The following is a 22,846-nucleotide window of genomic DNA, read 5'->3' on the forward strand; positions in this document are numbered from 1 at the left end:
GTTGATATCAATCCAATAGGAAAACAAACAAAAGCCGCTCAACTTTGATATCAGCATAACAATTGTTTTGAATTGCTTTCGTTTGCTAGTCTCGATTCATTTGCAATCGTATTCATGTAAGATGGATCGTTTTTGTATTTATCTTGCAGTGATTGCTTTGGAATCAACAATGGCTGATATTCGCTATTTTTCCTACTGAAAATTGGTTTCTTTTAGATATTCGCCCATCATATGATACACATTCAAACAGTACAATCCAGATATTGAGTTTGGCTGTTTTCAATCAAACTGTTATCCTAGAATATCAGATACGCTCTAATTCAAAGTAAAGGCTGCAACGGTTGATTTCATGCCAATCTTGTTCACATTGTACGTGAATGCAATTGTAATCATACCACTTGGATAAAAAACAGTAAATGTAAATCTGCTTATATAATAAATGAAGTATTGCCTTTATTTCAAATAGCATCGGTTATGCAACACCCATTTGCTCACTTGTCTACACCTATTCATCGCTTAATGACCGTGGGGATCCTCTTGCTGAGGTTCGGGGTCAATTTTAATCATATCGCTACAAAACAAGTAGTAAAAAGTCGTCAGTATTTAAATTGACGAGTTCAGTGCCTGTCAATCTGTACTTGTATAACAACAGATCATCAAATACATGACAACTTACTCAATACGCAGCAACGCAATGGCAGCCTCAGTGGCGGCTTTGAAAGACTTGACCTTGGACATGGCAGGCTCAATCACACCAGCCTTGAGATTGTCGCGAACCACACCATTGATCAAATCCAGACCCGACCATTTTAATGCCTTTTTAGCCTCATCAGCTCCTGGACTCTGAGCAGCATTATGGTATGCGCGAAGTTTAGCAATCAAATCAGTAGAATCTTTGGCGGCATTGACAGCTAGAGTTTTGGGAATGACAAGCAAAGAATTGGCAAATTCAGCAATAGCAAGTTGCTCGCGCGAAGCCTAGTTTGAAAGCAGTGTTAACGACGGAAAAGCATACATAGTAGGGATAGAAATGACAACGAATCAAGATGCAAACATACCAGAGTAGTGGCAAAGTTTTCAAGATAGATTGAAAGAGCAGCTTCTACACAACCACCTCCAGGAACAACAGTGTTGCTTTCAAGAGTGCGCTTTACAGCACAGAGACAATCGTGTACAGATCGCTCCATCTCATCCAGCATGTAGTCATTGGCACCACGTAGAATGATGGATGCAGAAGAGTGAACCTTGGTTCCTTTGACCAAGATGCATTCATCATCAGAAATGCGTTCTTGAACAACTTCCTCAGCATGACCAAGATAAGATGCTTCAAAGGTTTCCTCGCCCTCCAGATTTGCGAGTGTAGAGATAAAAGTAGCTAACATGTGCATTAAAATCATGGTCACATACGAATGAAACATACAAAGCTGATGAGCCATCTTATTCAAGAATAAATCATTCCAGTCAGTACTAAATCAAATCATTACCTCCAGTTGCCTTGGCAATGCGTTTAAGATCGTCCTTCTTGCAGCGACGAACAGCCATGGCTCCAGCCTCAACAAAAAGTTTGAGACAAAGATCGTCAATACCTTTAGTGGTCAGAATCACATTAGCACCGGCATCCAAAATCTTTTGAATACGCTCAGTAGTAATTTTAATTTCACGTTTACGAATATCTTCAAGCTTGTCGGGATCGTCAATTACAATGTGAACACCCAGATGCATGCGTGCCTTTTGCAAGTTGATGTCAAGGCAAGCAATTTTGGCACCTTGGATCCTAGTCTTCATAGCTACAATCAGGTAGGTAAAGTAATCAGTATGTGTGTAGAGTAGCATAATTGATAAAGTGCTCTAGTAAGCAAGATCCTATATACCTTGGGAAGCAACAGTACAGTTGAGAGCATAACCCTTGACTAGAGTACTTTCTTTGACACTTTTTCCATGTGCTTTAAGAATGTTGACAGCTTTGATGGGATACCTTGCTTCACCCTTTTCAGAGGTAGACTTGACAGCAGTCATGGCATCAACAACCATATTTGAAAAGAATTCGCTATCACTAGAGTTTGTGAGCAATACATGTTAGATTGGCAGTATTAAACAAGATTTATGGGATATTCAGAGCAGCATAGAGTAATTAATCAGTCAAGCAGGAATAAAACATACGATCCAATGATCTTGGAGGACATGGAAGTCTTGGCAACATTGATCAAGCAGTCACGACCCAGACTTTCAACTTTGATGGCCATTTGCTCTGCAATAAACTTGACTGCTTCCTTACTAGCGAGCCTGTAACCAGTGATGATGGTAGTAGGATGGATCTTGTTTTTGACCAGATCGTTTGCTCTCCGTAGCAATTCGGCAGCAACAATGACAACAGAAGTAGTGCCATCACCAACCTCCTTATCCTGCTGTTGAGCAAGTTCGACAAGAACCTTTGCAGCAGGATGTTCGACCTCGAGTAATTTGAGGATTGTAGCACCGTCATTAGAGATGGTTACATCCTAACAAGCAAATTAATGGTGTGCACGCAGATACAAACATTAGAATTCAAACCGGACAAGCGTTTACAATGAATGCAATGAGATTGAATAGATGGAAAGATAAAAGATTGATAGAACAGACAACTGTTTAGCAGTGGAATCTGGAATAATTAGAAAAAGAAGCGGAAGCGGAATAGCAACAAGAAGACGAGAGAAGCAAGCGGAAGGCAGATTTAAAGTTTTTTGACAACTACAGGACGATGATGAGTAAAGCAGTCATTGAGGATCAAGGTCATACACAGGACATTAGTTCATGCTATAACACACTCGTGCTATAGCACACTCGACCATCACTTACACCAATGTCATCGACCAACATTTTATCCAGACCAACAGGACCGAGAGAACTCTTGACAATGTTTGCAATAGACTGGACAGCAATGACTATAAAGCATTGGTAGTAAATATAGAATATTGGCAAGCGATACGTCAGCCAATGCAAGTTCAAGACAGTCGGACAGATCTAATCAAGCAAGAATACCATTCTGTTGGCGCACTTCAGCACCAGAGACTCTCTGACCACCAATTGCAAGAGGGTTTGATTTAGACATGATAATGTATTGGACTGTAGCAAGATGTCGATCTCAGTTTGAGATTGGACGATGAAGAATTTCAAGTTTCTGATTTTTGATTTTTGAAGTTGGTCGCACTCACATGGACTCGACTGGCATCAAACATCCTGCTGACTGGGACGAACTACAGAAACTGTCTGGATTGCTTTACGGCTCTTCCACTCCGTTAAACTCGGTTCATTCAACCGAAAACTATCGTCATCACTCTTACATTCAATTCCTTTTGTATTGCATCTCAAAATTCTCGGCCATCTCCATATCAACTCCTATTGAAAATGCTCTTGTTCTCAAGGTATTGAATGATCATTCGTTTTGGTTTCTATTGCGTTTTACTGAATCACTTGCTTGGTATTGTTCATATAGCAAGTTCAATATGTTCCATCCGATACTTTTATTGAGCAAATGCAATCATCGGATCGTTATTGTCAGACTTCTCCGCGTATCGATCCACAATCTGACAAATACGATCGTCAATCCACTAATGTATGTTCACGCTGTTGTAGTGTTGCTTGTCTTGGTACATTGATTTAATCTTGACTGTTTTAAACTGTTGAATAGGATACTTGTCTTAGCGATGATGGTAGCAGTAAAGAGGATCAGAGTAGTGTTCCTGATATTGATGATGATCAAAGCTATTTTGACGCAGAGGAATACGCTGCACAATTGAATGACAGTCTTGTCGAATCTACTCTTCATCGTACTGAAAAAAACTCCATTTTACAATCATCTGCCGCAGATGCTTCCGGTTATCTTCTTCAAACTTCGTTTTCAGATGACGATCCTACACGACCACAGTATCAGCTTCCTATTCTAGATACTGGCACTTTGGATACCATTTTTCGTATTCTACTACACAATGACGAAGGATTTACTTCTCTTTGGAAAGGTAGTTGCAGATCTTTTACTTGCCTGTTTTGGAAATTGGTTTTGACATTTAAACACATTGCTTTATCTCTAGGAAACAATGCAAATTTTTTAAGAGATCTGCTGTTTGCTTGGACACAACCTACTACAAATGATGTTTTGGCTTCGTTTCTCAATATTCCCTTGGATGATATCCAGTTGTCTTATTCTGAAAATCCAATCCCTCAAGCAGGTCTTTTACTAGCTAGCCACGCTATTTGCGGTGTACTATTTAGTCCGTTAGAATTGATTCAAACCAGGTAATAGCATACACGCTCAATCATTTCGTTTTAAATGTGAGTGTAAACCAAATGGTTTAGTACTATTTTACTGATTCACATGCTATCATTAGACAAATTGTTCAAACGTCAAGTAGATATCATCGTAAATATAGATATATATCAAGCACACTTTACACAGTACTGAGGGAAGAGTTTCCCGACAAACCTTTTGGCATATTTTTTTCTTGTAATCTGCTGTTTCCTACTCTTGCATTTCATACTCTCAATCCAATTTTCAAGTTTCTTGGTCCGTTGATCATTGACAGGGGACTTGGTTTAGATCAGCAAGAAAGTCCTTTTTCCTATTTGTTTTGTGAAATGGCATTTGGATTGCTGGAACTGATTGTTATGCTTCCTATTGAAACGGTACGTAAAAGACTCATGTGTCAAGTAGTGCGTCGTATGCCACATTTGCAGCCCAATCCTCAGAAACTTGGTATGCGTGAATGCGAATACAAAACTGTGGTACAAACCTCGCCTGTTCCTTATGTAGGAATCTTGGACTGTGTGTATCGCATTATTATTGAAGAAGGTGGACCTCGATCATCAAAAAGAAATCCTACTTTATCAAAACAACATTCTCGATTTAAACGGAATCGACAATCGACGACCAGATTCAAGAAGCAATCTGATGAATGGAACCCAATTTGGCGGGTTTCTGGTTTATATCGTGGAATTTCTGCAAGACTGGTTGCAAGTATTTCCGTAGCAATTTTGCAAACGATTGTAAGATGCATTGAGATTAATTATGAGTAATAATAACACAAAATATATACAACATTTGGATATTGTTTTATGGTTGACTTGCTATTTAGTGTAAATGGAAGACTTATAAACAAATCATCAGATACAAATCTGAATGACTTGATTGTAGCAGATGATATGGTTGATAGTTACGAGTGTATTCATGTAAAATAAAAGAATCAAAACACAACAATGAATGTACACATCTTTATTGAGAATGCCAAAACAGTCAATCTATCACTGGATTCAGACGTGGTGATTGTGCAATGCATGACTATGCCAAAAAGTAAAAGTTTAATTGTATCTTATGAATGTTGTGAACCAGTCTTGTCATCCACCACTGACGGGAGGAATTACAGCAATCTCATCACCATCTCTGATCTGCACATATTCACCATCTTCTAGTAATCCCTGTTTGTCCACATAAGACATATTAACAGCAATCATGCTTGATTCCAAAATCTGTAAAATAGAAGGATGTTTTGCAGTGAGAGCCTCGATCAACTGTGGCATAGATACAGTTGAGCCAGGTAGAATGAGATGATCCATTTCCAGTCCAACAAGCTCTCTACCACTCGCAAAGAACAAGACTTTGACCTATACCATGATTAGTTAGTAAACTCATTTATCCAGTAAAGTTGATTCAATAGGATGAGTATAGTTTTACAAACAGTAGTGATGAGACATGCCTGCATTCCAACAATTTGAATAGAAACAAGTGAATCAATACCAGATTGATGAGTAGCTTGGAGTGTGGGTCAGATAAGAAATACCAACTTGACAGTCTTTTCATTATCCAAGCCATACCAACTTCAACCCTTTCAATGGCCAGTAACGCATCCTTTCGGTCTGGAACCTTTGATCCTGCCATGCTTGTTGGCCAGATAATTGCTATGCAGTGCAGCTATTATCTCTGTCTCTCAACTGTGGTGTTCTTGTTTGCTCTCCTCACTGGCGCTCCCACCAATCTTCATCAACTGCTGTCCTTTAGTGAAATCGATCCTTCCACTGCTCTTGGATGGAGTCTGTTCTTTGCCTTTCTGGTTGCTGCTTCCATCTCGTATGTACTCACTGTAGTTGATGTATGACCCATTCAACCCACTTTTAGCTTATCCTGCATGTCTTATTCTACACATTCTTTTTAAAGATGCTTTTTTATGCTCATCATCGTCGAACGTGCACGACTCTGTCTGGACTTTGCATGCACTCTGCATATCCTTCATTGGCTACTTGTCTCCATCTATAGTGGAAGGTCTCCAAACAGTTTGATTTGGTGGGTTTTACTAGCAGGATCTACTGCCATGGTCTCTTTTGGTGGTGAGTATCTATGTTTATGGCGCGAACTGGAACCTATTCCATTAAGTACTGCTGGACCTTCTGCTGGATCAGACGGACGATCCAGCAGAAGACGGAGATCTGATTTGGATCCTGATAGTATCGAGTTGGAGAAACTGAATCCAACCAGCAATAACAATCGATAATGATTGAATCTCGTGCTTGAAACTAGGACCATCAATAATAGTTTATTATAGAATACTCCGTGACGATTTATTCATTGCAGGAGTTGACTTGGATTCGATCTGTTCTTTACACATCTGTTGATCAACTAGAAATTTCAACCTTGATAGTTTATTAAACATCCAATCATGTCTGCTAGCAACTCTTTTGGAAACTACACAGGGTTTGGTGTGCCTAATGGCAGTAGTACTGCTTCCAGCAGCAATGCCAGCAGTACCGAACGCACTCAGATATCAGACTTTTCATACTGTCTTTCCTCTGAGCTGGATATCAACGTTGTATTTAAAATGTAATCCATATTGGAAACAGAACTGCTGTTCAGCAAAACATGCTCATTCACAACTAACTCGTCTTGCTGGATCATTGTTTATGGCTGATATCCACTGAAACTCAACCCATATGTAGTGGAAGTATTGAGGGTTACAGACCCAAGGTTGCCTTGTCCAGAATGCTCAAGGATCCGTACTTGAGAGTTGGTCCAGATTGTGATGCCAGTCTAGACAGTGCATCTGGAACTGACATCTACATCAGTATTCAACCTTTTGCTGAAAATAAACCGTTAGCACTTCCAATCAGAACAAGCTTTAAACCTATGGAAAGAACTGTCCAGTAAGTCGTCAAGTGCATTCCGAATACCCCCGGTTGTGCACTTGGCAGTCCTACAACCGTTGGCTAAACATATAACACATTCAATTATGCTATCTACCAGGTGGGACGAATGGATCGAGTTGCCTTTAAAGTACAGTAATATGCCTGCAACAACTCAGCTGGCGTTCACCCTTTGGGATGTATATGCTCCACGAAAGCCGATCGCTATTGGCGGAACTACCTTTCCATTATTTGGAAAAAGCAAGTACGTGCAGAGTATCACTAATAGTAAATGTTCAACTATGCTGTGGGTGTTGATGGTCCAACACTTCAAGTTTAACTTGCTTGATCAATCAATTTAGTACACTTCGAAAAGGAAAACACAAACTCTATTTATCGCCTTGGATGGAAGCAGATGGGTCCACACCAACAAAAACTCCACCAAAAATGGGAAAATCAACAGAAATGGATCGAATCGAAAAGGTAAAATGTTGAGTGATTTGACCTTGCGCATACTTGTCTTTCAACTCAAGAGTTAACCATTGCTTTAAACTTGTCCTCGTGTACATCATCATTAGGTGATGCGTAAATATCAGCGCGATGACATCCCAAAGCTGGATTGGGTTGATCAGCTAACATTTTGTGAAATTGAACGAATCAAAGCTGTAAGTGGTTTATTCACCTACAATCTAGAGTCTAAACACCCATTAATTGTGATGCTGAATATCCAATATTTAGAACGAAACTGCTACACTCCGTAATCTGTATTTATACATTGACTTGCCGCAGTTTGACTTTCCTATTGTGTTCAATGAAAAGGTAATGCTATGTTGCAAAACTACCGTGCACATTGTGTCAGCTAAACACTTTAAATCTGGCATGTCTGGATTCAAATGATACTATATAGGAGTATCATTTTGCATTAAATGTGGTTCTGCGATCTCTCGACTCAAAACTAGTCTCGATTTTCGACCCTGAATCACTCAATGAAAATCCCATAGAAAACAAACATCGCAAACTTGCTCGTAGTCATCGAAACGGACCACTTGATCGCGAATTAAAGCCAAATGCTAAACTTCGAGATGATTTAAACGTGAGTTTATCCTGTCCTTATCCACTATACATTGACCCACAGCTACAGTTGAAATACAGAAAATACAAATTTGTTTTATTGATATATATATTTGCTGATGCGATAGAAAATTCTTCGGTATTCTCCCACAAAAACACTAACAGCTGAAGAAAAGGATCTGCTATGGAAGTTTCGTTTTTATCTCACTCGAGACAAAAAAGTATGCTTTACTCTCTGCACCGATGCTTTGTTAAAGCAAGAATTGTAGTGGTTGATGGTGTAATGTTAACTTTGATTCATTTTCTGTAGGCTTTAACAAAATTCTTAAAATGTGTCATATGGACCGATCCAACCGAGGCTAAGCAAGCAGTGGAACTTCTTAATGTTTGGGTTGATATTGATGTCGAGGACGCATTGGAATTATTGGGTCCAACATTTTCAGACACCAATGTTCGAAGTTTTGCCGTATTTCAACTAAAAAAAGCCGATGATGAGGTGCGTATATAGACTGTATTGACTTGGGCACTGCGTTGTATTAAAAGGCATTGGGTAGTGATTTTGAGATGAATGCCTAATTGACTTTTGGAGTGTAGGAATTACAATTATATCTGCTGCAGCTTGTACAAGCACTTAAATTTGAGTATCTTGAAAAAAAAGTATCGATTCTTGAATCTCCATTGGTTGAGTTTCTCATTGAGCGAGGAATTCAAAATCCAATTCTTGGAAACTATCTTCATTGGTAAATTTGCAACTATGTTATTACAGTATCTGTTTTTTATGCGAGTTTAGATTTCAGAATCATGTTTGCACATGGTTTAAAATATCCAACGTAAACTAATCCAACATTTAGGTACTTGATGGTAGAATGCGAAGACAAGGTCATTGGCAAGATATATGCCAAAGTGGCTTTTCAATATATGACTGCAATGATAGAGGTAATGCTGTTTGACGTGGCGATTATTGATGAGCTGTAAATATTGACATGTTTTTGTTTAGACTCCTGATGGTGTTCATCGCCGAGATATTTTAAGAAGACAAGGAGAGCTTGTAGCTACAATTGCGCGCATTTCAAAAGAACTTCGGACTGGAAAAGAACCACGGCCTAGAAAGGTATCTTGAGCTACATACGATTGGATTTTCTATTGTATTTGAGTTAAATCTACAAGAAACTCACACTACTTTTTGGTCAACCAGATTGAAAAGTTGCGAGAGTTTATTGCAGATTCCAAGAATGGATTGTTGTCGTTTCCTCCACTTCCACTTCCTTTGGATGCACAAATTCAGGTGACGGGGCTGATTCCAGGTATTTTTATTTTATTTGTCTTGAATGGCTTTGATTTTCTAACGTGTCTGCCCATTGAATATGTTGAAATTCAGAAAAAGCAAATGTGTTTAAATCTCAACTGCTTCCACTTCACTTGACATTTTCGTGTCTTGACGGATCAGAGTATTCCATTATTTTCAAAACAGGCGATGACTTGCGACAAGATCAGTTGGTTGTTCAAATCATCATGCTCATGGACAAGTTACTGCGAAAAGAGAATCTTGATTTGAGACTCACTCCTTACAAAGTGCTTGCTACTGGACCAGACCATGGTACACATGTTTGATTTTAAAAATGGTAAATGTGATGTATACTCAAGTTTTATTTTTATAAAATGCAGGAATGCTGCAGTTTGTTCGTGCTCAAGCCATTGCAAGTATTCTTGCCGATTATGGAAACAGTATTATGCCGTTTATGAAGAGTGGAGATTTGGATTCAACAGAGATATCTCCTCAAACAATGGATACATACATTCGTAGTACAGGTTAGAATGACACTATTATGCAATATAGAATGTTTATAATGGTAATACTGATGAATATATGTGTCACGATACTTTTGTAAACCATTAGCTGGATACTGTGTTATTACGTATCTACTTGGAATTGGCGATCGTCATTTAGATAATCTGCTTTTGACTAGGGAAGGCAATCTTATCCACATTGACTTTGGATTTATTCTTGGTCGCGATCCCAAGCCCTTTCCACCGCCTATGAAACTATGTAAAGAGATGGTAGAAGCAATGGGTGGGGCCATGTCATCCAACTACCAAAAATTCAAGTCGTATATATTTATAGCGTTTAACAGTCTACGTAAATCAGCCAATCTTATTCTCAATTTATTTTCTTTAATGGTCAATGCAAACATCCCTGATATTGCTATTGAGCCAGATAAAGCAGTATGGAAGGTGAGTTGACTGCAATAGCATATGCTTTGTATGGGTAGCAGTGTGGTTTTTAATCTTTCAATCCTAAATATCATATGGTTATTGTCATTTAGGTGCAAGAACGGTTTCGACTGGATCTCAATGATGAAGAAGCAATTCAATTTATTCAGGCACTTGTGATTGAAAGTGTTGGTGCATTCTTTCCACAAGTCATGGAACAACTTCACAAAGTTGCTCAATTATGGCGTAGTTGATTTCATAATTGTACTTTGCAGAATCCGTATCAATAAATATAAATTTTATGATGTCTGAAAAGAGCTTTTAGTGAATCAGTATATGCGACTTGATATATAAAAGTGATTTTTGATGATTTTGTTTACAACTGGTGATATCTGCCGATTGTCGTCCGACTAAATACTATTTTGTAATACATTCAAGATTTGATTGAATGTGTGTACATGCTTTCCACTGTTTTATTTTCATTCTGATTTTTAAATTTGGCTCGACACAGTAGCAACAATCAATATTTGGACTGAATGGAATTTCAAGTCAATATTTTCAACTGGTTAAAAATCGAATTTTCTTGTTTAGCAATCTACGAAACCGTCAATAATTCTTACTACAACGCACAACTCTTTAAAGAATGATATTTCGTCAGTACAGTATTTTAAAACAGACAAAGTGTTTGTACAATGCAACCCTATCACACTCAATGGACATGATGCCTTTATCAATGAGATCGACTATTGGAAAATTGATTCATACTTGGACAGCAATTTCTGTAACACCTCATGCTGTTGGATTATCTGTTCGATCACTTCATTCAACATGTACTGCCAAGTCAAACACAACTTTGGGTGTAAGATTACTATTGTATTTGTGTATAGTTTGACAGGATATTATGGCTTGTTTTTTTTACTGTCATGCATCGCTGTTGGATCGACATTCATCATGATTGCTAATTCTGATTGCTACAGCAAGAGCTTCCTTATCCAGATGGACTTTCCAAGCTATTAAATCCAGTAGGATATCTCAAGTGGAAGATGAATGTGATTGATAATGCTCGTGCCAATTACGAGCATTGTTCTGCGCAGTTTGAGCAGCAACCCGATTTTGTCAAATGTAAGAATGGAGGGCTTCGATCGTCTTACATTGAATGATGTAGCATGAATCCATTTGGAATGGGATGGCTTCGGGTGCCTAATCTTTGATGTTTTCAGCACTGGGTCTAGATGAAAGTTTTCAAGGCTGGTTTAGCATGACCATTCTGCATGTATGGATTTTAAATGCACGCTTGAGGGGAGAAGGTGCTAACGGAAAGGATATGAAGCAAGAGGTGTTTAATCACATTTGGCTCGATGTTGAAATCAAGCTGCATCAAGCTGGAGTAAGTCACGGCCATTTTAATTTATGTTAATCATATTCCTGGCAATGCAATACTACCAAATCTAGCAATCGCTACTAATTCATGTATTTCTAAATCGACTTTTAACAGGTCAAGACTCGAATCTCTCAAATCACATCTGGTCTTCTCGATTCATACTATGGACAAACTCTTGCATACGATGAGGGTATCTACTATGGAGATTCTATTCTTGCTGCAGCACTTTGGAGGTAATTCTAGAGTATCTTGTTGGTGTATTACTTTACCCATCTGATTTTGACAATTGGGTCGAATAACTGTATAAAATAGGAACTTCTTTGGAGGAAAAGATGTAAATGCTGTACAACTTCTCAAATTAATTGAATATACTCGACGACAGCTCGTACATGTGGAACAAACTTCGCTTGATGATATCCTCAGTGGCAAATTCCAATTTCTCCCAGCTTCTCCTTTAGCATGAATTTGAATAAACCCATCAAAAATTCTTAAATTCAAGTCTAGCAGTCATTGTTTTATATAGTCGATTATCAGGTCAGAGGATGCATAGTTGTGACGTAGTGCTGCGTTCTATCGCTTACTACGTTTTTTCTTACTCTTTTCCAAGTACATGGAAAGTGGATCTAGTGGTCTAGGTTTGGATACACGAGAGCCATTAGAGCTTGCAGATAGTTTTGAATCTGCACTATAAACAGATGACTTTAGAGATCCAGTTTTAAGCAGTGATTCGTCCTGATCAAAGTCAGAGTCTTTCTTGTTTCCTTTACCAAGGATTGATTTATGCAGTTTATGCTTCAAGACCTGCTTGCTGGCGCTGCTGTTGTTGTATAAATTCGACCTATTACAAATCCAATGTTAATCATTTTGCACAGTTTTTATATCATGATGTAGTCCAAGTGACGACTTGCTTGATGGGTTGTTTTTTTGGAGTATCTTTGTAAGTAGCAGGAAGCCAACTATCCACTAAACTTCTGACCATACCGACAGATGCTTCTGCCCGTGCTTCAATCACAGACAAATCATCAGTCAATGATTGCTTTTCATTTTCACTAGTTGAAGAAATGGCTTTATCTGTATTCTTTTTGGCACTTTCGGGTGTGATTGCTTTCATTTGAATATTGCTTTGGTCGAATGAATAAAAGAACGATGACGCTTACACTCGGATTGGATATCCAACCCTGCACATCGCAAACGATCATTTGGCTCACGTGGAGTTGAAGCATTGCAACCGATTTCAAATCCAATTCTAAAGGCTTAATTGTTTGGATTGTTCGAATTCAACAGCCATACACTCGTCTGCAAGTGACCGACTGTCTTGTAAACTTGCTCAATCAAGCTTACTTTTGTAAAACAGAAAAATGAATAGAGAATCTTCAGAGCTTATGGATTTAAACAGAAAACTACTTCATTTAAGTAGTCAATGGCAGGAAAATATTACTGAGCTTAACCGTCTTCAAGAAAAGGCTGTCGAGTTGCAGGTGAATTGAATATACCGGCTATTTAATACGGCTTTGATAATGTACAACTTGGCCGTTTTTATCTTGATTAAATGCCAGATGTTCAAGGTGCATTCTTTGTTCAGATACCATGCATCAAGTATTTGAACTAGAATGAAAATTTGTATACTATTACCATGTTGTCAAATCCATTCTTGTTTTTGCATAGTAAATTATTGGTATCATCAGATTTAACTAACCAATATTTTTTGAATTTATTGTAATGGCTAACCTAGGAGGCATTTGTAACATACACTCCAAGTATGATCTCTTTTTGACTGTTTCCAACTTCACTATTGCATTTGTTTTAATGTGTTATGGCTATACCATTGGTTGAATCCAACTCTATCGTATTGTTAAATTATATACTAGATGAGGAGCGGATTCGATTTCGGGATTTACAAAGGGAAAATCAGGTGCTTTCGCAGCTGGTCAAGCAATACGAATCCACGTTGGAAATCATCATGTCCAAGTTTCGGAGTCAAACTGTACGTTGATCTATGTTTAATTTCAATAATCAAGTGATTTACTCGGCACAATAGATTCAATGGAAATATAACCGCACTTTGTTTTATTTCATACTTGAATAGCTAATACAATTTACTGGATTGATATATTAGCATCTTATACAACAAGAACGCCAGGAACTGCGCGATAATACAGACAGAATTTTGGATCAAGAGCGGGTAAGCAGACTCTGTTTAAGAATGTTGGATGTTGATACATTATAATTCAATGGAATACAATGGAATACACCAATTCCTCAGTTGTATTTTTTGGCTGTATTGGATACTGACTTGTCAACTTTTGATCATATTCAAGACGGAAAATGAACTGCTTCGAGAAGAGAATACTCGACTGACAGAGCATTTGGGAAAATGTATCCAAGTCATGAGAGAGGCGTCGTCTGCAAACGACGAGGCAGATGTGGCCATGCTTGTTGCTGGACTTGCTAAAGAAAACGAAACTCTGCGAGCAATGTTAATTGCGTCTTTACCAAATCATCCTTCACATACTACACAGCCATTGAAATCTACATTAATAGATGAAAGTGGCATAATGCCTCTGCCATTACGCGCTAATGAAGCGACACTATCCAATTGATTTTAAATAGTTGAATGGATATGGGCTCATCAGATCTGTTTGGAAAATGAAAATAAATATTAAACTATAAGCTTGCTAGAAAATTGTTTCAATTATGCCAATCCGGCTATTGTGATGGTGTAGATATACCAAGCTTGCTCATGACAGTACGTGCCATGTCTCTGTATTTCTGAGCATGTACGCTACTGGGCTGTGAAATCGTAATAGGCTTTCCACTGTCAGAAGTTGTCACAATGTCAGAATGAAGTGGCATATCAGCCAAAATATCCAATTCCATAGCTCGAGCCGTTTCAACCACACCATCCTTTCCAAAAATGTACTCTTGGTGATTACACTTTGGACAACAAAAAAAACTCATGTTTTGGACCATGCCAAGAATCTGGAAATAAAGATGGCATGCCAGTCAGTCGAGCATCAAAACCGTGATTTGACAACGTAAACTTACAGGAGTATTTACAATCTTGAACATATTTGCTCCTTTTTTAGCATCCAAAAGAGCAACATCTTGCGGAGTGGATACAATAATTGCGCCTAGATTTCATTCAATATGTATTCAAAAGCAATCCATCACACGATTTCAACCACGGTACCAATCAAAATCTGTATTACCTGATAGTGGAACTTGTTGAGTGATTGTTAATTGAGTATCTCCAGTTCCAGGAGGCATATCGATAACAAGGATATCTAAATTAGACCAATCGATTTGACGCAGTAATTGTTCCAAAGCTTTCATGACCTATTTTAACCAAGAATTATAAATCGACAGATTTAACCAAATCACCCACATGAATGCATGAATTGGATGGTTTACCATTAAACCTCGCCAAACAACAGGAGCGTCTTGATCTACCAAAAACCCCATACTCATGCATTTTACGCCGTAATTAGTAAGTGGAATCAGCATTCCATCTAGTTTAAATTGAATAAAAATCCATTAGTAATTTTTCGAATATAACCTTGAACATCAATGATCAACCTACTAGATTGGTTGATAGAAGGTTGTCCTTGAAGATTCATCATTTTTGGAATTGAAGGACCGAATAGATCTGCATCCAATAAACCGACTCGTTGTCCAAGTGCTGCAAGAGCCACTGCCAGATTGACTAGGAATGATGCATGATTACAATTGGGTTAAAATCCAATCCATTATTTCATGACAGTCGATGTAAATCAGAACAAAGCGTCACTAAAGCAATAGTTGATTTGATTGTAAAACAAACCTGACGTTGTAGATTTCCCAACACCACCTTTTCCCGATGCAACAGCAATGACATGCGATACACCTGCAATGGGTTTACGAACAGGTAAACCACGAGCAGATCTAGGCAGTGTGGGTTCGTTTGGATCATTAAACTTGCTTTTGGCTTGACTTTCTTGCACCTGTTGTTTTGCATGATGATGACTAGGAATTCCCTATCAAGCATATTTATGTTATCAAATAGAATCGAATCATGACGATATTTCCTTTGTGAATCTGGTTCAAACAGCAAGATGTGATCGAGTCAAGTTCATACTATTGGGATAATATGTTCAATACCATACCAGAGGATTCTGATGAAAAACAGGTCGAGTAGCAGTGCATAGTTTGCGAGAGAAGGACAGAATTGTATAGTGTTTGATTGGTATCAGTCTTGATGCTCGATACATGATAATTCGATGATGGATTGATAATTTTCGATTGTGGTGGTTTAACGAGTATTTGAATATCAGACTAGTGAATCAGACACTCGATCGTAAATAGCTTTAAACAAGGTTTGCAATATGACTAAAATGCATGCACACCAACACTGGTGAATGATTGGGTCGCTTTGAGGACGATAGTCGAGATTGTAAAAAGAAAAGCAAGTTTCGGTTTATGAATAAATCAATGGCATGCTGCCAGCATACTGAGATGATTTCAATGACATTCACTTGACTGGAGTGATTTGGTATAATCCAAGAATACCGAATCAAATTTATATTAATTAACCATCTTGTTTACTTTAGATTGCAATAAATATCTGAACCCAAAACTCATTTAATCATGACCAAGAGCCAATTATCCATTCATGCAATATCAATATATTATTGAGCCTTTTTAGGTTTCTTGGCACTAGTCCTTTGACGAGGAAATTTGGACGCTAAAGACTCCTCCTTTATCCATTCAGGAAGTGGTTTTAGATCCATAAACTTGATAATTACTTGTGCAATGGATTCAAACTTGTTCTTGTTGTATTCTCCAATCACAGTGCTTTCGGAAGCAGGGATACGATAAAATCCCATTTCCGATTGGAATTCAAGTTCAATTCTGTAAAGTCATCATGACAAAAATATAAGAACCAAACAAGTATGCATACCGAGATAGATTAAACTCATTTTGAAGATAATCTTACCGAAATGAAGTTAGATTACGATGTGTGGTAGATATCACCTCGCACTAATTTCAATGGCATGAATGGGTTATTATATCAATAAAATAAGACGACCATTACCAACATTTTTTATCCACTCGACAAAACCAAACTTGTCTACATACATTAACAAGTTCGGATAGATTGCATACTCGGATAGATTCAATTCGACCAAACCGCTTTTTGGTGATGGAAACCTCTCTTTTTAATTTGTCAATGATTACAATATACGTATCATCAATAAGTGAGCTTGCCATGACAAGAAAGAAAATAAACGACACTCCAAAGTAAATCGGTGTTGTTGTTGTGTAGTAAGTGAGCGGCAGTCCAATCTAAATATGTTGCAACAGGGTTGAATGTCAGTGAATAGGCATTTAGATATGAATGCTATCTGAAACGACGTACTTGAATGATCCATATACTATATGAGAATTATTGATGGTATTATTGATGGAATCGATAATTCTCAAATAAACACCATGGATTCTACCAATCAACCATGTAAATACTTACAAGACAGAGAGTGATGGCAACAGCCCAGTCACCTCTTTGTGGCTCCATAACACATATATTAAGATGATTCTCTGTTTCCTCTACTCGAGGTGAGATTCTTCGCAAGCTACCAATAAACCCAATTATATGGTCCATGTGCAAATCAGTTCTGGTTTATACAAGTTGAATTCAGGCACAAGAATGATTAGGCGCGAATTTATACAATTCATGTCGATTAACCAAAATTCAACTCAGCATTGACTCGATGGGTTTAAAAACAGGAATCAATTAAATGACTTCATTTTGCGTACATCAGAAGACGATTTTACATTTCTGCGGATAGAGGCTTCAATCATATGTGACTGTCGAATGGGTTTTGCTACACTAACTCGGTCAGATACAGGTCCAACGTGCAGTGCTTTATCAGACAGATACTGAGATGCGTGGGACGATTTGAGTATGGGATATTGTATATCATCAATGGATGACATTGTGTTGCTGTGTCGAAACGGTATCACAGTATCAAGATTTATGTGGGATGACTCCAATGATCGGTCTTCATATTCCTTCTTTTTTTCTAGATTATGCTCTGCATTAAATAGTCGCTGTTTTAGTGTCAAAATGTTTTGGTTAAGACACAGTTCAATTTCAAGATGATTTCGTATGATTCCAATTCCTGTCGAATATACAAATTCAATTCAAGTTAGAAATAGATGTGCTAAATTAAAACAGTGGATTACAAAACTTTACTTTTCCATGTAGCACGCTCGCCATCAATCATATAGTCTGTGATAATTTGAACAGTTGGGTTAGATAGCACTTGAGGGTATTTTGTCCATGGCACATATGGTACAATTGTAATATCGCCCCAGTATTTCTGACAAATAATAGATTTTATCCGTGAAAGATAACTGTTTTGAATACCAAGATCATCCAACTAGATTGGAAAAACATGTTAGTATTAAAGGCGACCTAGTGTAAATATACAAGACATGTACAAAGTCATCAATATATGACCTGCATAAGCCGGTGCTGAATCTCCCTTTGAGCCAAGTATCCGGTTTGTATTACAAACGATGAAAATCTGGTAGGTGCGCGATTTGTCCAGTCCATAAATGGCATAACATGTGGATTTACTATTTTTAAAATTCAATAGTTGAATAGTAAACCAATCATTAGTATATATTGACACCAGCTACATAAACAGCCAGATAAATCTAAAGATTTTTATCTGCAATTATAAAAGTGCAAGGGTGGTACCTTGAGCTACAATAAAATGGTTGACGCTAAAGAGTTCTGAAATGCGTTGAATTGGTAGATCGCTATATTTGAATACTCAAGCATATCAGACATACACTTGATCACATAAACCAATATGATTCTATTCAAATAAGTATATACACCAAAAGTATACCTTTCTACTGATCCATCGATCCAGCAATGACCAGACGGGTTCCAGGTAACAGTCATACCATTTGCATCTTTAGCCATAAGTGGTGCAGAGCGATATACAAACGGCACAGCACAAGACGCAACTCTAAATGAATTTTAAAAAATAAGAAGTGCTGAAACTCAAAGATACAGATTGCATGGTAAATGCTCACACTGCAGACCAGATAAGCTAAATATAGTTAGAACCAAGATAAGGAATTAGCTACTATCGCAAATGCAAACCCTTTGATTCCATACTAGAAAACTTACCACATTGGGAGATGTTAGATAGTTGAGTAACCTTGGCATTTCGTAGTTTGTAGAAGAGCTAACAGTAATATTAAGGATGCGTCGCGTGCGATTAAATGCTTCCTAAAAGTGAATCATGATTAGTAAATCATTACCAAGAAAGTATTGGATATTTCAAAGATTCAACCATAAACATATTGGTTCTATATACCTGGAATGTAATTTCACCCAAATTTTGCCTCATCGAGTTTGTAAATACTTCAACATCAAATACCACTCCTATAGATGCACATTCACAATAATTGCATGTAAAGTTAGCTGATGATGTAGCAATAGGTATTGCAAGATTGTATAACCAAGTCATGTACCATGTTCAAGCAAGCGCACAATCCGAAAAAGTGCTTTACCACGTTCTCTTGGGACCTCAAACACATCCAGATTTAGCAACTCTGGGTTTAAAACAATGGGAAGTTCGCTATCAATATGAATGCAAGTGGCTGCTGCAACAATTGCACCACAGGACGATCCAGAAATGATCTTTGGGAGCATTCTCATTTCAAACATTGCTTTGATGGTACCAATATGAATTAATCCTGAAAATCACCATACAATTTAAATCAAATTAGTTTTTACAATACAGATCAAATGAATGCAATAAACCAGTTGATGATATCAAAAGCCGCCTCGAGTTCAAGACAATTAAACTAAAATAGCAAAGCAAATTCACAAACCAAATGCCCCGCCTCCACTGAGAAGCAGAGCAGTGCGACCAAAAGCCTTTTGTAGCTCAAGAAAGTACTCCATTTTTCGATAATCGTTTATATTTTTGTCATAAGTGTCACATACGAAATTGAGTTGCTTGGTCACTTCATCTATATAGTCTTCTATTAGTAGCTTTGTACCCACGTGAGTCTGCTCGTATAACTACTCCAAGTTTAAATCAGAAAAGTTAATATAAATGCATAAACCAAAAAACAACCATCATCAAACTAAATAGATTTATGATCGTGGGATATTTAGTAGTGTTTAAACTTTTACTCAATAACCAAAAGCATTCAAATGATCAACATCATAACATACATGAGGATTTCCAAAATTTCCTAGACTTCGTGTTAGAGTTGAACGAATATGTTGCATCAAATTTTTTAGCCCATCATCGACTCTATGTTCACGTAGTCTGTTGAGTCGATCTCGAACAATTCTGTAATCATAATACGGAGACTCTTCGTGTATTTTCCAAATATCATTATCTATGTAAATAGTTGCAATCCCAAATCTCGAGTTAGCCAGATCAATTGTATATATTCAAAGATTTGACCATGAGCCAAAATGAAATATATACCTTCCCATCTATCCAACATGAATCCAGCTGCAGCCCACTGTTCATAGGAGTTTGCTATTTTCATCAAGTATTTATAGTAGTGACGTCTGTTTCTGTTTCCAGCCAAAAACCATATTACATTCTAATAGTAATGAAAATCAATGTGATCGCTGAGTTGAATAAAAGCCAATACAAAGTGATAATTGAATGCATGAATCTACTGCAAACCAAAAAACATCAATACCTTGATGTAATGGCTGGATACATCGTAGACAACATTGGAAATAGGGGAAATAACGTTTCCGGCAGCACAGGCAGCAGAATTAGGAAGAAATGAAAATAAATTAAAGTGTGTAATGCTGCGAATGATATGAGTGAATGGTTCAACTATTCGGCTAGAAAGAGCAGCAGTAGAACCAAGGCCAGTAGTAGTGGGAACAGTATTAATCTTGGCACTTTTGATGAGAATTGCAGTAGGAAAAGATTCAGCAGAATCCAAAGACTGAACAGAAGTCATTGTGGAATGTGAGTTTGGATGAATTGCAGTACATGAGATATTATCGTCGATATCGCCCTTCATTCCATTCACCATTGAACTCGGCATTGTTTGGCAAGCTTGAAAATCAAGTGTTTTGACACGAGTTTAAAATTTAGGGACACACCCTAAATTTAACAGTTTACTCCCTATAATAAATTGGAATTCAGCTGAAATACAGTTTGAATTTGGGGTTTGTCGCTTAAATGCTGAATTCGCATTTCAACTTTGACATTAACTGTAATTCAACTTTTTACCTGGATGAAAGTTGCTGTTCAAGGCTGCTGCCATGGAGAATTGGACAAGATATTTGCGTCAGTGCGGTACATTCAAGAAACTCAAAATATCACAATTGATCTTTTGATAATCTGTGGCGACTTTCAAGCCATGCGAAATACTGCCGATCTGGCTTCTATGGCTTGTCCTGACAAATATAAACATTTGGGAACCTTTTACCAATACTACAGTGGACAAAAAACTGTTCCTGTGCCTACTATTTTTGTTGGTGGAAATCATGAGGCTTCTAACTATCTATGGGAACTTTATCATGGTGGATGGGTGTGTCCAAACATCTATTTCTTGGGTTTCGCTGGTTGCGTACGATTTGGAAGTGTGCGTATTGCTGGAATTTCCGGAATCTATAAAGAAAATCATTATAACGAAGGCCATTACGAGCGATTTCCATACAATGACGGCCATGTCAGATCCATCTACCATGTGCGTAAATTCAATGTATATCGTCTTGCCCAGATCAATACTCCCGTCGATATATTTCTCTCTCACGATTGGCCTACTGGTATTGCCTATCATGGAAACACTCGGCAGCTGCTGCAATTCAAAAAACATTTTAAATCAGAGGTATGTAAACTGGTGATTTGAATATTAAACAATGCATGGATTTTTTGCTTATATTTTTATTCTAGGTACAAAGCAACACTTTGGGAAGTCCTCCAAATGAATTTCTGCTTCGAAAACTAAAGCCATCATTTTGGTTTGCTGCACATTTGCATGTCAAATTTGCTGCATTGTTTGACCATGATCATGTATCTGCACCAGCACCTGTTTCTGCTACACCGTCTTTTTCAATCGAATCTATAGCTCAAGTTGATAATGCCGATGAAATCAAAATTGACAGCGAAGATGATGACATTGATCCGCAATGTGTTAAACCTCAACAGGAATTGTCTTTGAATTCAATCTCATCAGATGAACCAAAACTATCAAGTCCAGTCGTGTCTTTGATACCACCAGACATTTCATCCAAATTAATACTCGAGAAAAATCTGACAGCCTCGGCTAACGATACAAATCCTGTTCCATTTAATACAAACCCTGACGAAATCATGATTTCAGATTCAGAAGGCGGCGATGATGACAAACAGAATATCATAGATCATACAGTAAATTCAGATAATCTTGCCTGTCCCAATACTCAATCAGTACGTGCTTCTCAGTCCACAAAGTTTTTGGCATTGGATAAATGTCTTCCAGGACGTGACTTTCTTCAAGTAATTATTCTGAACTTGGCTTTATGAAATTTATCAAAACGCCTTTTTAATTTATCAACCATTATTTATGGATATTTATTTGATGTATTAGATTGTTGATATACCCACAGATCCAGACACTAAAATACCACTGCGGTTTTACCATGACGAAGAGTGGTTAGCAATTGTGCGAGCTACTCATCAGTCGTTTTCTGATGCTCGCATTCAACAGCCATTTCCATCCGACAGTGATACTCAGTTGTATGTATATGCTACTCTTTGACTTGAAGTGCAAAATTTGGTACTTGAACTGTTGCCACAGATCTGATATCTATTCATTTTAAATATTAGACAAGTTCAACGGGAGCGTGTTTGGGTTCGAGAAAATATATTAAAACCTCTTCAAGCAGATCCTTCAACTGGATACCCTATTATCGAGTCATTTTCACAAACAGCATCTGCACATGATCCCTTTTCTCCTAATAGAAGTCGCAGAGGTAATTGATTGATTTTAACCAATGTCCAAGGTTTTATT

General features: G+C 37.7%; 11 protein-coding genes across 11 annotated transcripts; 6 read left to right on the forward strand and 5 right to left on the reverse strand.

Moving 5' to 3' along the window:
• Positions 1–435: 435 nt before the first annotated feature.
• Positions 436–3,125, reverse strand: BATDEDRAFT_20962 (chaperonin-containing T-complex alpha subunit TCP1). The gene is made up of 8 exons (XM_006682309.1): positions 3,019–3,125; positions 2,836–2,948; positions 2,161–2,498; positions 1,872–2,053; positions 1,485–1,787; positions 1,059–1,375; positions 677–978; positions 436–571 (listed from the first exon to the last, which is right to left on the reverse strand). The coding sequence occupies exons 1-8, from the start codon at positions 3,086–3,088 to the stop codon at positions 517–519; spliced, it is 1,680 nt and encodes a 559-aa protein (XP_006682372.1). The 5' UTR covers positions 3,089–3,125; the 3' UTR covers positions 436–516.
• Positions 3,126–3,191: 66 nt separating this feature from the next.
• On the forward strand, positions 3,192–5,049 carry BATDEDRAFT_92293 (uncharacterized protein; the record flags this gene model as incomplete). The annotated part of the gene is made up of 5 exons (XM_006682427.1): positions 3,192–3,401; positions 3,473–3,592; positions 3,668–3,995; positions 4,068–4,272; positions 4,365–5,049. 5 exons carry the CDS (start codon positions 3,192–3,194, stop codon positions 5,047–5,049), a joined length of 1,548 nt encoding a protein of 515 aa, XP_006682490.1.
• Positions 5,050–5,861: 812 nt separating this feature from the next.
• Positions 5,862–6,518, forward strand: BATDEDRAFT_14380 (uncharacterized protein; the record flags this gene model as incomplete). The annotated part of the gene is made up of 2 exons (XM_006682281.1): positions 5,862–6,097; positions 6,185–6,518. The coding sequence occupies 2 exons, from the start codon at positions 5,862–5,864 to the stop codon at positions 6,516–6,518; spliced, it is 570 nt and encodes a 189-aa protein (XP_006682344.1).
• Positions 6,519–6,633: 115 nt separating this feature from the next.
• On the forward strand, positions 6,634–10,736 carry BATDEDRAFT_36168 (phosphatidylinositol 3-kinase VPS34). The gene is made up of 17 exons (XM_006682394.1): positions 6,634–6,844; positions 6,961–7,164; positions 7,265–7,408; positions 7,506–7,626; positions 7,722–7,808; positions 7,882–7,962; positions 8,051–8,236; positions 8,343–8,435; positions 8,525–8,710; positions 8,809–8,954; positions 9,066–9,150; positions 9,212–9,325; positions 9,410–9,518; positions 9,593–9,811; positions 9,880–10,023; positions 10,112–10,446; positions 10,539–10,736. The coding sequence occupies exons 1-17, from the start codon at positions 6,684–6,686 to the stop codon at positions 10,677–10,679; spliced, it is 2,556 nt and encodes an 851-aa protein (XP_006682457.1). The 5' UTR covers positions 6,634–6,683; the 3' UTR covers positions 10,680–10,736.
• Positions 10,737–11,146: 410 nt separating this feature from the next.
• BATDEDRAFT_92294 (uncharacterized protein) lies at positions 11,147–12,269 on the forward strand (the record flags this gene model as incomplete). Its single annotated transcript, XM_006682428.1, has 5 exons — positions 11,147–11,284; positions 11,403–11,547; positions 11,646–11,812; positions 11,921–12,039; positions 12,119–12,269. 5 exons carry the CDS (start codon positions 11,147–11,149, stop codon positions 12,267–12,269), a joined length of 720 nt encoding a protein of 239 aa, XP_006682491.1.
• A 107-nt stretch (positions 12,270–12,376) lies between these two features.
• On the reverse strand, positions 12,377–12,917 carry BATDEDRAFT_28108 (uncharacterized protein; the record flags this gene model as incomplete). The annotated part of the gene is made up of 2 exons (XM_006682344.1): positions 12,377–12,567; positions 12,788–12,917. 2 exons carry the CDS (start codon positions 12,915–12,917, stop codon positions 12,377–12,379), a joined length of 321 nt encoding a protein of 106 aa, XP_006682407.1.
• A 177-nt stretch (positions 12,918–13,094) lies between these two features.
• Positions 13,095–14,406, forward strand: BATDEDRAFT_92172 (uncharacterized protein; the record flags this gene model as incomplete). Its single annotated transcript, XM_006682429.1, has 5 exons — positions 13,095–13,284; positions 13,539–13,563; positions 13,675–13,790; positions 13,923–13,988; positions 14,125–14,406. Exons 1-5 carry the CDS (start codon positions 13,165–13,167, stop codon positions 14,404–14,406), a joined length of 609 nt encoding a protein of 202 aa, XP_006682492.1. The 5' UTR covers positions 13,095–13,164.
• A 68-nt stretch (positions 14,407–14,474) lies between these two features.
• Positions 14,475–16,213, reverse strand: BATDEDRAFT_92173 (uncharacterized protein). Its single transcript, XM_006682477.1, has 7 exons — positions 15,949–16,213; positions 15,627–15,819; positions 15,387–15,509; positions 15,218–15,315; positions 15,016–15,142; positions 14,852–14,937; positions 14,475–14,785 (listed from the first exon to the last, which is right to left on the reverse strand). Exons 1-7 carry the CDS (start codon positions 16,051–16,053, stop codon positions 14,513–14,515), a joined length of 1,005 nt encoding a protein of 334 aa, XP_006682540.1. The 5' UTR covers positions 16,054–16,213; the 3' UTR covers positions 14,475–14,512.
• A 257-nt stretch (positions 16,214–16,470) lies between these two features.
• On the reverse strand, positions 16,471–17,444 carry BATDEDRAFT_28111 (uncharacterized protein; the record flags this gene model as incomplete). The annotated part of the gene is made up of 4 exons (XM_006682345.1): positions 16,471–16,693; positions 16,779–16,822; positions 16,922–17,128; positions 17,310–17,444. The coding sequence occupies 4 exons, from the start codon at positions 17,442–17,444 to the stop codon at positions 16,471–16,473; spliced, it is 609 nt and encodes a 202-aa protein (XP_006682408.1).
• Positions 17,445–17,572: 128 nt separating this feature from the next.
• On the reverse strand, positions 17,573–20,893 carry BATDEDRAFT_28112 (uncharacterized protein; the record flags this gene model as incomplete). The annotated part of the gene is made up of 13 exons (XM_006682346.1): positions 17,573–17,964; positions 18,039–18,225; positions 18,306–18,424; positions 18,644–18,669; positions 18,703–18,825; positions 18,893–18,909; positions 18,990–19,091; positions 19,180–19,247; positions 19,337–19,561; positions 19,700–19,892; positions 20,049–20,218; positions 20,311–20,431; positions 20,534–20,893. 13 exons carry the CDS (start codon positions 20,891–20,893, stop codon positions 17,573–17,575), a joined length of 2,103 nt encoding a protein of 700 aa, XP_006682409.1.
• A 192-nt stretch (positions 20,894–21,085) lies between these two features.
• Positions 21,086–22,594, forward strand: BATDEDRAFT_14424 (RNA lariat debranching enzyme; the record flags this gene model as incomplete). Its single annotated transcript, XM_006682283.1, has 4 exons — positions 21,086–21,682; positions 21,748–21,867; positions 22,279–22,332; positions 22,424–22,594. The coding sequence occupies 4 exons, from the start codon at positions 21,086–21,088 to the stop codon at positions 22,592–22,594; spliced, it is 942 nt and encodes a 313-aa protein (XP_006682346.1).
• Positions 22,595–22,846: the final 252 nt, after the last annotated feature.

This window comes from Batrachochytrium dendrobatidis, assembly GCF_000203795.2.
Source record: "Batrachochytrium dendrobatidis JAM81 unplaced genomic scaffold BATDEscaffold_16, whole genome shotgun sequence".
Lineage (NCBI taxonomy): Eukaryota > Fungi > Chytridiomycota > Chytridiomycetes > Rhizophydiales > Batrachochytrium > Batrachochytrium dendrobatidis.